The 16,116-nt window shown below is 35.1% G+C and overlaps 2 protein-coding genes and 1 non-coding gene across 7 annotated transcripts; 2 read left to right on the top strand and 1 right to left on the bottom strand.

Annotated features, from left to right (window-relative positions):
* Window positions 1–655: 655 nt before the first annotated feature.
* LOC7489613 (SAC3 family protein A) lies at window positions 656–11,531 on the top strand. 5 transcript variants are annotated; one of them, XM_052456842.1, is made up of 15 exons: window positions 660–1,008; window positions 1,109–1,186; window positions 1,639–2,062; window positions 2,093–2,634; window positions 4,545–4,976; window positions 5,878–5,979; window positions 6,836–6,933; window positions 7,086–7,248; window positions 7,392–7,883; window positions 8,487–8,627; window positions 8,718–8,777; window positions 9,521–9,651; window positions 9,917–10,050; window positions 10,130–10,362; window positions 11,016–11,531. In XM_052456842.1, exons 2-15 carry the CDS (start codon window positions 1,121–1,123, stop codon window positions 11,115–11,117), a joined length of 3,120 nt encoding a protein of 1,039 aa, XP_052312802.1. In that variant the 5' UTR covers window positions 660–1,008; window positions 1,109–1,120; the 3' UTR covers window positions 11,118–11,531. The 5 variants fall into 5 exon arrangements, with proteins under 5 accessions (XP_024465848.2, XP_052312802.1, XP_024465847.2 ...); XM_024610079.2 differs by having other exon boundaries at window positions 1,639–2,634; window positions 4,545–4,613; window positions 4,737–4,976; XM_002316288.4 differs by having other exon boundaries at window positions 1,121–1,186; window positions 1,639–2,634.
* Window positions 11,532–13,265: 1,734 nt separating this feature from the next.
* On the bottom strand, window positions 13,266–14,312 carry LOC7489612 (uncharacterized). Its single transcript, XM_024610112.2, has one exon. The coding sequence runs from the start codon at window positions 14,024–14,026 to the stop codon at window positions 13,451–13,453; it is 576 nt and encodes a 191-aa protein (XP_024465880.1). The 5' UTR covers window positions 14,027–14,312; the 3' UTR covers window positions 13,266–13,450.
* Window positions 14,313–15,326: 1,014 nt separating this feature from the next.
* On the top strand, window positions 15,327–15,522 carry LOC112329044 (U2 spliceosomal RNA). The gene has a single exon (XR_002984540.2). It is a non-coding gene; the product is annotated as a U2 spliceosomal RNA (small nuclear RNA).
* The last annotated feature ends 594 nt before the right edge of the window (window positions 15,523–16,116 follow it).

The following is a 16,116-nucleotide window of genomic DNA, read 5'->3' as shown; positions in this document are numbered from 1 at the left end:
ATAAATCCTATTAAGTTATTTTAGGAGGGAAAGAATACAATTTGAAATATATAATAATTTCTCATAATATATAGAGATCCACGTGCATAAATTTGATTGCTCTTATGTGTCTATTTCGATCAAATTTCACACAAGTGTGTGATATTGTTGTAAACTGTAATACACTGATTTTTATATCTTGAAAACATCAAAATTGATATATTTAAAATAAAAAAAAATAAAAAAAAAAGAAGGAAAAAAGGTGTCTTAACATAGATAAATGCATAAAATAATGCAGCATGTTGTTATCCGTCCACAAAAGGCAATACACACAAAATAAATGTTTAAAATCCATTTTATTTTTTTGTTTTAAAAACCTTTTTAAAATAATTTATTTATTTTTTATTTTTTTCTTTACTTCAAATTAATATTTTTTTTATATTTTCAAATCATTTTAATGTGTTAATATTAAAAATAATTTTTAAAAAATAAAAAAATATTATTTTAATATATTTCTAAATAAAAAATATTTAAAAAAATAACTATTAGAACATTCAACCCTAATCAATAAAGTAAAAACTATACTAACGTTCTCTCGAATAAAAATTAAAAAAAAAAAAGGGGGGGAAAACTAATGTCAAGTTGCAATTCTTATAATTGACATAGCACTAAATAAATTATAATCCGACTTAACCTCAGAAAATCCAAAAGGATTATAACTTCCTGTACCGCCATCAACTACATTACGCACGGACCCAAACACGGCCTATCATTGACACCTCCTTACTTGAATCCGCCTCTCTCCCAGTCCCTCTCTAATATATATATATAATTCTTTTTATCTCCTCCTATATCCAACTTATCGAACGTTTTTTTCTCCTACTAATTTTCGTTGTAATATTTACACATACAGAATTATTTTTATTTTTTTTGCTATTTTTGATTCTGCTGATCTCAATTGATTTTCTGTTACTTCCCTCTCGCTTTCTCTATCTCTTCAATCGCTTTCTTTGTGTTAATCTATCGAAGGTTAGATTATTCTCTTAATTTACTGTTACTAAATTAGGGTTTTGTGGAATTCTAAATTTTGTTTTTCAAGCTTAATTTGATCCTAATACGTTTAATTTAGGATGCTGAGTAGATGATGATGATGAATCAAGGAGTCAATGCGCAAACCATAGCTTCGGTGGACCCTAATTTACTCGAGGTAAGTTTCACAGATTTGGATTCTCTGGCATTAGCTTTAGTTTATACTTAATGAAGTAATGTCCGACGTTGATTTGACTTTTTTTTGTATTAAATTGATAAATATTACTGGCAAATTTTTGAGTTAATTTTTGAACTTATTTGATATGAATTATTGTTAATGGTGGACCAGAGTAAATTATATTTATTCCAATGAATTAGGTTTAGCGTTACCATGTTGTTTAGAGGAAATTTAGTGTCAGTTGGGAGTTTTTTGTTAATCTTTGTTTTTTAGTAGCACATTAGTAGAAGATTGAACAAAAGTGTACATGCGATCCTGATGTTGATATGATTGTGTGTATGGAAAGCTAGTTTAGTTCAAATTTCCAAACTGGTGTGTTTCGATGATTCTTGTAAAATTTGTGATTTATGACGTCTTTGTCAGAGCATAATTTTTATTTGCTGCTGTTTTAGGGTCGATATGTTGTTGATGCGAACCAAGGGAAGAAATCTTATATTCCCTCAGTTAATGGATCTGAAACTGCACCATGGACCACGCATAGAGTGGATAATCACTCCACAGAGAATGGAATCCTTTCAAATTCCAGTTATCACCATGATCAGCAAACACAGCAGCCTGCAAGAAATGCTCAAGATAGTTTGAGCACGACATCCCTTTCTAGTTCATCGACTCAAGGAACAACAAATGGAGTGCAACAAGATTACAGTAGTTATGCAGCATACAACCCTACAGATCCATATGGAAGCACTGGATATTCAACAAGTTACTATAATAATGGTTATCAGCAGCAAACCAACCATTCATACTCTCAGCAACAACCAAACCATTCATACTCTCAGCAGCAACCTAGCCATTCATACTCTCAGCAGCAACAACCTAGCCATTCATACTCTCAGCAGCAGCAACCTAGCCATTCATACTCTCAGCAGCAACAACCTAGCCATTCTTACTCGTCGACTGTAGGAGCATATCAAAACACAGGTGCTCCTTATCAGCCTCTTTCCTCATTTCAGAATACAGGGTCTTATACTGGGACAACAAGTTATTCAACCACTTACTACAATCCTGGTGATTATCAGACAGCCGGAGGTTACCCAAGCAGTGGATACAATAATCATACTACCTTGTGGAACGATCCCAATTATGCAAATTATACATCTCAACAGTATTCAACCTATGCTCCAGACACAACAAGTGCTTATAGTTCCGGTACTGCAGCTTCAACATCAATGAACAATGAGCAGCGCTACAAGCAATGGGCTGATTATTACAGTCAAACAGAAGTTATTTGTGCTCCCGGGACAGAACACCTGTCTGCTGCTAGCACATCTAACCAGGGAAGTGCCGTGTCTGGTGTGTATCCTACTTCCAGCACCCAGCCTCCCTCATCTTTCACCCCGACATCTCAGAGGACTGAATCTGCGTCTTCTGATTTGCCTTCTTTGCAGGTACATTATCTCGGAGCTAGCAAGAGCAAATTGCTACCATGAAGATATCTATGCATGTCCCTGTTCTTATTTTTCTCCTTACTCCTACCATTATTTCATGATCAGCTTTTGATTTGACCTTTTCTTTGCTTAAGCTTAATTACTTTTCTATTATTGAAATTGTGATCTGAGGTCCTGCCTGGTGGGTGGGGAGGGGGTCCTTGAGATAAGGGACCATGGACTAGATTGAAGAATATCAGGGAGGGGTTGGTTTATAATTTCCTGGGTTTGATTTGATTAGAATCTGATATTTGAGTATTTAGGATGCTGTTGTTGCATGAGAATTGTTGTCTTATGGGTAAGGTCACATTTAACATCTGTTTGGTGATCTTGTGATCTATGCATACCCCATCCTTGGCACGATCAATTTATGTTATTTAAATTTGTTTATGAACCAATAGGAATGATTTTTCCACTTGAATATTTAAAGAAAAGCCTCCTGTAGGTTCTCAAATTACAGAGTGGGCTGGAAAAAAAGTTTTGAAGTGCTCTATTCAAACACAACTATTGCTTCCCTTGTAATGTAAAATGATACGTGCATAATTAAGATTCTTCTGTTATAAGATGATGCATGTGATGTGGACTGGTGGACATGTTCTAGACATCTGTCTTTTCTCTCTCTCCGCAAATAACTGCAGCATGTTATCTTTTGATGTTTTTAAAGAAACTGGTGAAAAGAGAGCATGAAAGTTTTATGAAAGTGAAATTTGTCATTCTTGAGAAATGTTGGGGTTTTAAGGGATGCTGAATTGCGAGAGACTGGAGTTTTAAGGGATGCTGAACTGCAAGAGACTTGTGAAGTTTCATTATTCTATGTTTTTTTTTTCCTCAATTTAAAATGTATTTTAAAATTATGTCCTGATTTGGTTTTAATTCAGAAGGCGTAGGAAAACATTTTTGTGACAGATTCTTTCAGGATTCTGTCATAACATGATACTGCGATTGTGATATTTTCAGGAACTGCAAATTTCACTTTCATAATACTTTCAAGCTCTCTCTTCATCAGTTTCTTTAAATACATCAATAGTTAACATGCCACAATTATTTGAGAGAGAAAAAAAACAGATATCGAAAATGTCCACCAGTCTAGCTGCATCATAATTCATATGCATCATCTTAAAACAGGAAAGACTTGTAGAGTTTTGTTATTCTATGGTGTGTTTTTTTTTTACTTTTATCAATTTAAAATATGTATTTTAAAATTATGTCCAAAGTTGATGTTAATTCACAAGGCATGGGTATTAAAGGAAAAGGTATTTTCAGGTTTCTGTCATAACATGATACTATGATTGTGATAAGGATTCATAACTGGTTTCTGGACTGTAATCATATGCTTAATTGATTCTGATATTATTTCCTATCAATAATAGCATGGATGCTTTTAATTTGTCAATATGATGCATCTGCTAGAGATTACTTGTCCAGACATGTTACAGCTCTTGTTACTATGTGGCTCGTTTCTATATATGTGTTCCTTCTCATTCTCGAGAATGTTTTAATGTTTGATCCCCAATTGCTTGTCCAGATTTGGGATTATAGTTCCAATATATATATGTGAGATCCTCATTTGACTTTGTTGGGGTTTGCAGCATATTTGACTATACATGAGATCTTCATTTGATTTTATTGGGATTTACTATGTGGCTCATTTCTATATATGTGTTCTATTTCTCGAAAATGTTTTAATGTTTGATCCTCAATTGCTTGTCCAGTTTTGTGATTATAGCTGCGATATATATGTGAGATCCTCGTTTGACTTTGTTGGGGTTTGCAGCATATTACATGTATTAATTGTGCTGGATTAGTTAATCATTTCACAACAAAAGCTTAGTTACTCAAGTTAATGTTGGCTTTTCTGGTTTTCTTGTCAGACCAGTGCAACTATCAGTAGTGCTCATGATGGCTGGAAACAAGGGGCTCCAAGTTTTCAAATTCACCATGCTAGTCCTACGCAACCACACTTTCAATATTCTCTTGATTCAAAAGCTTCATATGATAATTTTCAGGAACAACAACAGACTGCTCATCAAGGTCCTAATTCACAATTTCCTGCTGCTCATCAGGTGACCCAGAGTTATCAATCACCTCTGCCAAATGCTCCATCTTTAGATACTCGAAGGGTAAACATGATGCAGATTCCAACAAATCCTAGAATTGCTTCAAATTTAGCTTTGGGCTTATCGAAAACCGATAAGGATGGCTCTGTGACCAATGCAGCAGCAAAACCTGCTTATATTAGTGTGTCAATGCCAAAGCCAAACAACAAAGTGTTGTCCAATGACACAACTATTTCCATGCTTAAGGTGATATTGGTTTCTTATCGACTTGTCCTTCTAAAAGTTAATGTTTCCACACATAATTTGTCTTTGAGGTAACCACCAAAAAGTCTTTCAAAGTCTGAAGTTGTTTTAATTTACTTATAATCTCTAGTTCCTTTTGGCAGAACAATTTCGAATTATGACCCTGGTATTCTAGATGTTAGAAGATTTGCCAGATCCCTTTTGTTTTGATAGCATGTAACTTAGTGTGGAGGGTTTTACCAATTCTTTTGTTGTTTCTAAGCTAAAGACTTAGGTTATGTGAAAAGGTTGGGCTGTATTCATAGATGTGATGTTTAAAAAGAATCCTTGAATATCTATGCAAGCAGCATTGATGAGAAAGAAGTGATGGGTGGTTTTTGACCTGAAGTTGTAGATGAGTAGGGTTGATTGAAGAGGGGGTTGTGGGTTGGAGTGGCATATGGCTATATGCTTCTATACAGATAACAGAAAAATTCATGCCTTAATTGCTCTAATCATTTTTTGTCTAGCATGGAGGAAGTATAGGACTTTTGAGGGAGAGAAGTTCCCTTTCTCTGTTTACATTCCATAGTCAGGCTAAATCTATATGCTTTTGGTATAAAGCATGATATTTTGATGTTGTTCAAGTTTTTTTTTTTTGTCTGTAGGTGGTGACAGATTTTTTTTTTTATTAATTATTTTTTGGGGGGGTTAGGGGGGCGGACAATTTCCAACTTCTGGATTGTACCACATCGGTGTTCCTTAGATGAGGTTTTGCTTATCCCAAAAAGAAAAGAAAAAAGAGGAACTCTTACAAGAAAGTTTTCTTTTTTCACAAATTGTCTTTTATCTTTCACTGTTTCATTAAAAATATCATCTGAATTTTGTTTTTATGCAGCATTAATAACTTTCTTGCTTCTTGCAGCCTGGAATGTTCCCCAAGTCACTGTGTCATTATGTTGAAAGGGCTTTCGATCTCTGTAAAGATGACACACAAAGGGTAGCTTGTCAGGCTATCATGAAGGAGGTGAGTTGCAGTCTATAAGCTATTCTGGCATCATTTGTTGCCTTCAAAGTGTGCAACATCATATGCTCATTTTCCTTTTTTCGCTTTATTTTTTCCCCTTTTGCATGGTTTTAAGCTTGGAATTGATTATAACTTCTAGAATCCATTTGTTCTGACATGTAACAAATAGATTGTCAACATCCTGTTTAACATGGTCTAAAAATATGTTATTTAATGCATATGGGCAGCAACAAAGAAGTTATCATTCTTGATGCTAAAACTAGAATTGATATATTAAGATGAACTAGAGCGGCTACATCTTGTTGCAAGGTAGAAATTTGATAGAATTTTCATATTTTAGTGGGCTGCCTCTTCTTCTATGATCTGCCCATGTCTTGGCTGATGAGTGTTGTGATAAGTGAGATAGCAGCAAGAGATTCAAAGAAATCACTGAAATCTAGTAAATATAAAGAATTCATAAGATTTTGGAATAGTGAAACTAAATGTAGGTGCCTTTTCTTATCCATCTAAGACTCTGGCATGAAGTCTGATACACTATTTTGGGAGTCTCTGCAACTAACTCCCGAAGTCTTAAACTATTTCTGCCAATTACCTTGCATCTCTGTCAATTGTTTGTTCAGTTCAGTTTTGTTCTAATCATCCAAATTCAGAAAGGCACCACAGGATTTGATCTCTAAGCTATTTGAGGCTATATCTGCTGAGATTGAGATTTCATGTTCTGTATGGTCTTCTTTCTTATTGAGATTTAGTAACATGGTGTTCCTGGAGTTTTTTAAATTGCCATGGTTTCACTTATGTTAATTTGTTCTGATTTTTGGTAGCATGTATATCAAGTTTTTTTCTCCTTTTTTTCCAGATCATCACGAAGGCAACTGCCAATGGTACACTTAACACTCTAGACTGGGATGCGGAGCCTCTTTTTGCAATACCAAATTCTGAGGCTGTCAATGTGGAGTATGTAACCTTTCAGCCACTCTCTCCTCTTACTATCATGGCTCAAATAATTCTTGTAATCTAGCTTATATTTGACCTTTTAGCAACTATAGGTGGATATAAAATTTCTTTGAATCCAACAATAAACATTTGTTGAACTTTTATGGTTGCAGGAGTTCACAATATTCCACTCCTGTTTCTTCAGTACCGAAGTATAAAAGGAGTCCAAGCAGACGATCTAAAAGTAGGTGGGAGCCTTTACCAGAAGAGAAATCAGTAGACAAATCTGTTTCCACCAGTAATGATATTGTAAAATATGGTGGTTGGGACAGAAAGGTATATCTTGTTGCTCTCATCTTTTCTCCCTCCTCTCATTACATATTAATTTCTTGGGAGTCATTGTTGGCTCCTGTATTTTGAGTTTGGAAGTGCTCTCTGCATCTTGTTTAGATCATTTATTAACCTGTTTAACTATACAGGCTCCTAGTGTGAATTCCGAGAGCAAGGAGAATGCTGTGAATAATGTGAAGTTTTCTTTATCGGAGCAGAAACGTCCAAGCAAAAATAATCAGAGGCCAGTTAAGAGGCAACATCTTGCTGATGGTTTGGATGCTGCTTATAACGATGCATCAAGTGACAGTGATAAGGAGCAAGGTTTAACTGCTTATTATTCTAGTGCAATATCAATTGCCAATACACCAGAGGAAAAAAAGAGACGTGAGAGTCGCTCTAAGAGATTTGAAAAGGGACAAGGATATCGAACTGAAGTTAATTATTTCAAACCAAAAAATGCTGGTGCTGGGAACTTGTACAGTCGGCGGGCGAGTGCATCGATGCTTAGCAAAAGCTTTGATGACAGTGGAAGCAAAGCTGTTGAAGACATTGATTGGGATGCACTAACTGTCAAGGGTACCTGCCAAGAAATTGAGAAACGTTATCTGCGCCTTACTTCTGCACCTGATCCCTCCACTGTAACTATCTAACATCTTAATGTCATTTTTATCATTTTGCATCCATAAATGAACAAAAGTTGACTTTTTAATTTTTTTAGAGAGGAAGGAAAATAATGGAAAAGACAATAGATGAGGAAAATATTTTGATCTCGTTTTTTTTGGAAGAGAGGACAATAGGACGGATGAAAGGGAGAATTTATTTTCCCTTGTTTGGTAAGAAGAAGAAAGGGAAGGAGATTTTTTTTTTTGGTGTTTTGGGTGGGAATGCTGCTGTTTACTTTTTTTTTTTTTTCATAAGATGCTACTTTAAATTCAAAATCAAGGTTAAAATTAGAAATTTAATTTTTCTGCCATTTACTTCCCTTTTTTTATGAGATGCTGTTTTAAATTCAAAATCAAGGGTAAAATTGGAAATTTAATTTTGGTGTTTTGGGTGGATTACTTTGCTGCTGTTACTTTTTTTTTCATGAGATGCTACTTCTCCCCATCTTATTTCCTAATTGGAAGACTTTTCTCACATTTTTCCTTTCATTTATTTTCCTCTCACTTCCCAAGCAAAAGATGAGTTATACACAAATATATAATGTGATTTGTTTGGTCTGAATCTGTACTGCTTTGCAGGTGAGACCAGAAGAAGTGCTAGAAAAGGCTCTGCTTATGGTTCAGAATTCTCAAAAGAACTACCTTTATAAATGCGATCAATTAAAATCTATTCGTCAAGATCTAACTGTACAACGAATACAGAATCAGCTGACAGTTAAGGTGTGTGTGATACCTATTTTACCATGCGACATGAAAATTTCTTGTTCTTTTGTTTTGAGTCTATGTAGTTTTGTTGTTGTGTATATTCAGGTGTATGAAACGCATGCTCGATTAGCACTGGAAGCAGGGGACTTGCCCGAGTATAATCAGGTTGGTGGGGCTATTAACATGACCATAAACCATGTTATTTTTCTCTAGTTCATTGTGTTGGCTGGACTTTAGTCAAACTCCTTTTGAAAATTTGTTGCATTGCTCATTCATCCAGGTTTTTCTTCCTGAGACTAGAAGTGATTTTCCATTCACACATTCTTATTCTGAGTAATCAGTTGAACCATTTCCAATAAGACATTGCAACTGGCAGAACAGTCTGCATGCTAATAATTGTGCTGATGCATTATATCTGAGGCCATAAAAATTCTGTAGCTGGAAAAATGATGTTTAGTCACATTAGTTGTGGCTGGATGATTTGAAAACTCGTAGGAAAATGGAGCCTTAAAGCTTTTATCTAGCATGCAGCCTTTTGTTGTATATGTTCTGTCATCATCAATGTAATGTACCATTGTGGACATATTCAGACTCCTTTGCCTTAATTTATTCTCGGTTACAAGTATTGTTTTGGAACTTCTACTCTGACATGGTATCCATGTATTAGTGCTTTCTTTCTTGCCAGTGCATGTCAAGTTTCCTACATTGTAGAAGCTTGTGCTTTATTGGAGTTTGAATCTGAAGTAATGTGTATTTCATTGCTTGAAATTCAAATTTCAAAAAACAGAAAGATATCAGAATCAATGAAGCAGTTGCCTCTTCAATATTGTGATAAATTATTTATAGAATATGATGATTGTGATTATTGTAGCTGCTTATAATTTTTTGCTTTCTCTATTTTGTTTCAGTGTCAATCCCAGTTGAAAACCCTCTATGCTGAAGGAATTGAAGGACGTCATATGGAGTTTGCAGCTTATAACTTACTGTGTGTTATATTGCACTCGAATAACAATAGAGATCTTGTATCATCGATGTCAAGGTTAGTGACATTCACTCAATTAGAGTTTGGTTATGCTGATGCTCGATATTGGACATTTGCTGTATTAGAGTTTGATTACACTGATGCTCTACGTATTGAATTGTCTTTTTGTTGCATACTTTGGGTTTTTAATGTGTAAAGTGCATGCAAGGTTTAATTTTCACCTGCTGACTCCTAGGATAATCAATGTAGATCAGTCTGCATTCATTTGTTACGATACAAAATGATTTTGCTACAATTTAACACTAGTGTTTTGATTTTCCAGATTAACCGAGGGAACAAAGAAGGATAAAGCTGTTAAACATGCTCTTGCAGTTCGTGCAGCTGTCACTTCAGGAAACTATGTAATGTTCTTCAGACTTTATAAGGAGGCACCTAACTTGAACACTTGCCTTATGGGTGGGCATTAGAAACTCTCCTCTTTTTGAAATTTCACTTTGGCAATCCATTATTGACAAGAATGTTTGTCCTCTCACAGATCTCTATGTTGAAAAGATGCGGTACAAGGCTGTGAGTTGCATGTCCTGGTCATATCGCCCTACAATACCAGTTTCTTACATTGCACAGGTTCTGGGCTTCTCTAGTGCGAGTGATGGGAATGATGAGAAGGACTCAGATGGGTCAGGATTAGAGGAGTGTGTGGAATGGATGAAGGCCCACGGTGCTTGCCTTACCACAGATAACAATGGAGAGATGCAGCTTGATACAAAGGTATCTTCAATTTAACTATAAATTTTCACAAGAACATATAACACTTACTTTGTGCCTAAGTATTGCTATGGCACTGAGCCTTAGATGCTACTGGATTTCCATCCCTTGTCCAGTGGAAAAACAGTTAAATTCCAGGATTCCCTTGGGTTTAAGCAATGACATATTTCTACTCTGTCTGGGAGCCATTTGTAGGAATAGATTAGGTCTTGATCTGCATCAATGGAACCCTTCTGGATCAATGGAACCTATCTGGAACCCTATTACATCACAGCATTGCAGACTGCTATTTTTTAAACTGTAATCTCATTAATCTTCAAGTAATATTATGAAATTTACCCTAAAAAAATAATCCAGTGCATTCCCTTTTGCATTTTTTCTGTTTAGCTGTCTCTGGTTTGCAACTAAATGAACCAAACACAATACAAGCTTAGACTAATGTTTTGTATAACAAAATTTTTTAAACGAATTCAACAGAACACGCAAAATAAATGGCCAAAAAGTTGCATTAAATTACCACCAATGCCATTGTTTGCATTCGTGCTGAATTCATTAAGAATAATTCATTATACGAAGCATTACTCACAAGCTTATGGATGCTTGTTTTATGTATTTTTGGTTTCATTATGACTAAATGTTGGGTGCTTGATGTGCAGGCTTCATCTTCCAGTCTATATATGCCAGAACCTGAAGATGCTGTGGCCCATGGAGACGCTAACCTGGCTGTTAATGATTTTCTGACACGGACATCCTTGTAGCCAAGGTGATTTACATTGATAACATAGTAAGGAAAAACTTGTGCCGCCCTCAACAATATATTCGTACAACCAGGAACGCGGGGTATTATCTGGGCCGAGGAGTTTAGTTCAAGCCTGTGGAGGTTGGCTGTAACATTAGAGAGGGTAGATCATAGGTGTATAGAGTTGGAACAGACGATGAAATAGGGCGCACAAATTCCCCTTAGAAATGATTTGCCTAGGGTTGCTGAGTGCTCTGAGCTGGCACGATAACTTGTGACTAGATTGTTTGCTTTTTGTAACAATGATTCATTCTTTATTGGGGAAGAAAGACATGGCATGGCATGTTAAAAGTACTCGAAGAGGAAGGAAATAAGAAACATGAGTTTTGTTGTGTGTTATATTAATGAAAGTTAATGATTTTTTGAGCATTAACATGCAATTGTTGCTTGATTTGCTGCTTCTGTGAGGTGAATTTTAGAGAGTGACGGAGTGAATCTCAGGTTTAGGGAAGGCCACTTCTACAGTTGAAAAGCAACGTATTTGATTGCGGTAGCTTTGGTTTCTGGACATGTTTGTTTTCCGGAATTCACTTTCCGGGAAACCACTTTCCAAACTTTCTTGTGTTTGTTTGTCATTAGGAAAGCTGGTCAACAGAAAACATTTTCTGGTCAACGGAAAACACTTTCCAGTCACCGGAAATACTTTCCGGTCAACGGAAAACACTTTCCAGTCAAAGAAAAATTTGGTTTGGTTTCCAGGAAAATATTTTCCCTTTTGGCTGTGTTTGTTTTCCGGAAAGTGGTTTCTGGGAAACCACTTTCCAAACTTTCCTGTGTTTGTTTGCCATTAGAAAAGTTGGTCAACGGAAAACATTTTCCAGTCAAAGGAAAATTTGGCTTGGTTTTCAGGAAAGTGTTTTCCTGAAAAATTTGGGCAGAAAACACTTTCCGGAAGTTCTGAAAAATTTAGAAATATCATTATTTGCTGATTATATCAAATTTGATCCTCAAACTTTTGATTGCTATATATAATTTGTTTTGAATATTTATTTTTCAATTCCATCTCTTAAAATTTAATTTTTATATTAATTTTGGTTCTTATTTTTATAATTGTTATTTGCTTTTTTCTTATCATTTTTTATTGAAATTTTTTATCTATCAAATTTGGTCCTCATTTTTTTTATTGTTACTTATTTTATTTGAAATAATTTATGAAATGTTAATTATTATTATTTTAATTTATTCAGTTTCATTTTTTTTAATTTTTTAGATTTGATCTCTATTATTTTGATTATTATTTATATTATTTGAGATAATTTATGAAATTATATTTTTTTTCAATTTCATTCTCATTCAACTTTTTAATTTGTAAGATTTGTTCATCATTATTTTAATAAACTTGAGAAAAATAAAACATTAATAAGTTATTTTCCAGCTCATTTTCCATGACAAACCAAACACTGGAAAGTGTTTTCCAACTTATTTTCCATTACACTACCAAACATCGAAAAATACTTTTCCGAAATTCACTTTCCCGGAATTCACTTTCCCTGGAATTCACTTTCCAAAAAGAAACTACTTTCCAGCAAACAAACGGGACCTATATACTTTAAAATTGTGTTTCACTTTAAATATATTAAATTAATATTTTTTTTATGTATTTTTAATAGTTTTGATGTGCTATTTTAATTTATTTTCAATTGAAAAGGAATTTTGCATCATATATCAATGATAATATTCTCGTCCAAGACAACCGGTCAAAAATTTTCATGTTCAAAACGGAATAAGAAAAAACGTGTATGGGATGTGCGAAAATCCTTGCAGAAAACACAGTGAAAGGCCACTAGAAGCATTAGGAAGATAATTTTGTAAGGGAATCTTCAGGATGCATGCTGTGGTGGAGGTTACTTGAATCTGATTGCCTGGTGGATGATTAAAAATTGGGTTTATGGCCCTATTCTTTGTTAATTGTCATTATTACTCGTAATAAAAACAACGAATCCAAAAGCACCTAAGAAATCTGTTACTAGACTTTCCTTACTTTAAGCCTTTAAGGCCCTAAAGCATGCCAAATGTCGGTTAATCTTTCTGGCAGCATTCCTCCCGATCTTGCCCATGTCTTTTCATTTGATGAACAGATGAAACAAATTTAACCGATAAAACACACTAGGAAATGTCTATCTGCCTCATCCATAAATAAATGAATGAACGGATAAACAAGCGTATTACCACAACCAACCTTAACAACGTCACAAATAAAAACCTAAATTTGGCTCCAAAACAACAAACTAGTATTACAAAACAAGTGTTAAGACATTAATTTTTGTTTTTGTTTACAAATTACTCATTTATTCAATCCTTACTAGGGGCGGATTCAGGCCAGATGCTAACTTTCTCTTTCTCGTACTTAACATACAAAGCAGTAGCCGCGGTTACAAAATAAACCTGAATCAACACAATTGCTGGTGTGTGATAGTTGATTACACTTTTACCCGTTGCAAGCTCTACTAATAACAAAGCTGATAACCCCAGAATTGCGATCCTCCCGTTTACCCGTTCACTATACGGGCTAAACCCGAGTTCCACTTTTAATCCACCAGAAACCGATTCTTTTAAAGGAACTGGAGGAAGGTACATTCCTGACCCAGACCCGGATGAGGATTTCCCTTTCTTAGCTTTCCGGAGCTCTGCTTTCTTGCCGGTCCCGCTTCGGTATCGGAGTCGAACCTGGGACAGGCGGCTCTCAAATTGATCATCAGATGCGGACCCGGGTTTGGAATCGGGTTCTTGGGTTGTGCCTGGTTTGTTGTCATCTGTGGTCGCACGGGTGGTGAAGGAGTGTTTGGGCACGTGGGATCTGATCGGGAAATGAGTTGCTGCTGCCGTTGTTGAGAGTTGCAGAGAGGGTGAAGATGGTGGTGTAGCCATTGTTAGATTTCTGGTGAAGTTGTTCTCTTTTAGTGCGTGTTATTTTGTTTGGATAAGGCACAAAAACTCTCCGCCTTTCAGGTATTTCTTTTCTTCTTTTTTGTGGCGGGAGTTGTTAGTTAGCGATTGGCGCAGTGAGTGCTACGTGTATTTTATTAATGGGTAGTTTTGTCATTGTAAAATTCTTTCATGTGGATGGGCCTACCACTCTCACAAATGTATTTAAATGGACTTACTAAAAAGTTCAATGTGATTGATATTGGGCTAATATCGGCCCAGTTTTAGATTTAAACTACAGATAGGATTTGGGCCCATGATAAAATTCTAACCCGGCCATAGCAGAGTGAGTGGGGGAATTATTAGGTACTCTTGGGGTAGTATTCTTCCATTGAACTATCATGGACTCTCATTGTTATGTGAGTGAGAAAACATTATTTCATCTATCGAGATGAGTATATTAAGCAAGGTGTCGAGCTACTGTTGGCATCTACATCAATAAGAGGAGTGATCTTAGAACTTGAAACAGTGAAAGAAATTTGTTATCGAACAATATTTATGAGCTGTATCATTTCAAAAATTATACGTAAAAGATAAATTGTCAGATGGACTTGGTATATCATGTTATTCATAGATTAGGCCAGTAAATGTGAGATATATGGATAAACTTTTAGTGATCCCTGTCTAACGATATGATTATTTTACATAATTTCATCTACTTATTGTATTTATTGGTCTAATGTGATACACCGTCATGCTCTTAAATATTTAATTCAAGTTTCTTTCTTCTAAAATGTTGAATAGAATAATATCACCATTGGAGCAGCTTTGAAGAAAAGTGGGAAAAAAAATACAAAGATTAATTTTAAAAAATATTAAATTGAAAAATTAAACAGGACCTAACAAACTATAATCAATCTTTGAAACTTGTTATTCTGATCATAACACTAATTTTATAAAAGACAAACAAAAAAATAAAGCAAAATTTCTAATTAAAAAATTTAAAAAAATAGACATCCACAATATTTTCCCCATATTTTTTAATTTTTTTATATAATTTATGTGGCCCTATATATATAAAGTGTACAGTTCCACATATTTTAATTTATCTGGGCTTAAAAGCAATCTATCAAAGTGATCAATACCGAAGCCAGATCACATCTCTTGTGCAATTATACTATTTTTTTTATACGAACGCATGCAGCAGAACAGGATGTTAGGCGCTTACATCCCACATCGACAAAGCAGAAGATAATGTTGAGAGCTGCACCTATAAAAAGCAATTGAAGATTATGTACAATTCATACCTTTCTCGGCCTTTTGGCTAAGATCAAGTGTAGTATCTGTTCTTATCAGTTTAATATCTGATACGTGGGCCATAGGTCCACACGATATTAAATTAATTTTTTAAAGGGGAGGATCCACCGCAGTAGCTTGCTACTGGGATCTTCACGCGTCGCCCATGCGTTGCACTACTGCAAGGGCCAGGCGCACCCTCCAAGTCAAGTCTAAGGGTTTCGAGTGTCAGAACAAGTGTAATTCTCATCTATGTCTATAGAGCGTGGTTTCCTAATGGAAGGATCCAGTTTTTCTTTCTGTCTAGAATTGGGAGATTAGTTAAAGGTGCCCTGGATATTTTAAGGGAAATTTAGTCTTAGACGCTTTTATCAAGAATGTAACCAAGTAAATATTGATTAATATTACAATTATTTATTTTCTTAATCCTTCATTTTTTATGCTTAACTGGTGAAAGAAGTTTTAACATTGGCCACCTGAGTGGTACTCCAACAGACAAGAAATGAAACTGCATACTGTAGTTCTTAATTCTTATATCCAATGAGACCAATGTGAAGCAATCGCAATAGTAGAAGCAACTGAAAAAAGCTAGATTGAGTATTTATACAATGATAAAGCCTGACTTGCTTGCTTGCCTTTCCAAAACTTTGAAGGAAAGGTTCACTTCGGCTTAGATTCCGATTCCGGGTACTTCAGATAGAATTGAATTTTTTATTGATCCAGGTACTTGGGATCCTATGAATGAGGAGATGTTCTATCTGGATTTCATTGACTTTCATAGGAGGAGGAACTTGTAA

This window comes from Populus trichocarpa, chromosome 10, assembly GCF_000002775.5.
Source record: "Populus trichocarpa isolate Nisqually-1 chromosome 10, P.trichocarpa_v4.1, whole genome shotgun sequence".
In the NCBI taxonomy this organism is placed as follows: domain Eukaryota; kingdom Viridiplantae; phylum Streptophyta; class Magnoliopsida; order Malpighiales; family Salicaceae; genus Populus; species Populus trichocarpa.
This window is presented reverse-complemented; position numbering and strand designations above follow the sequence as displayed.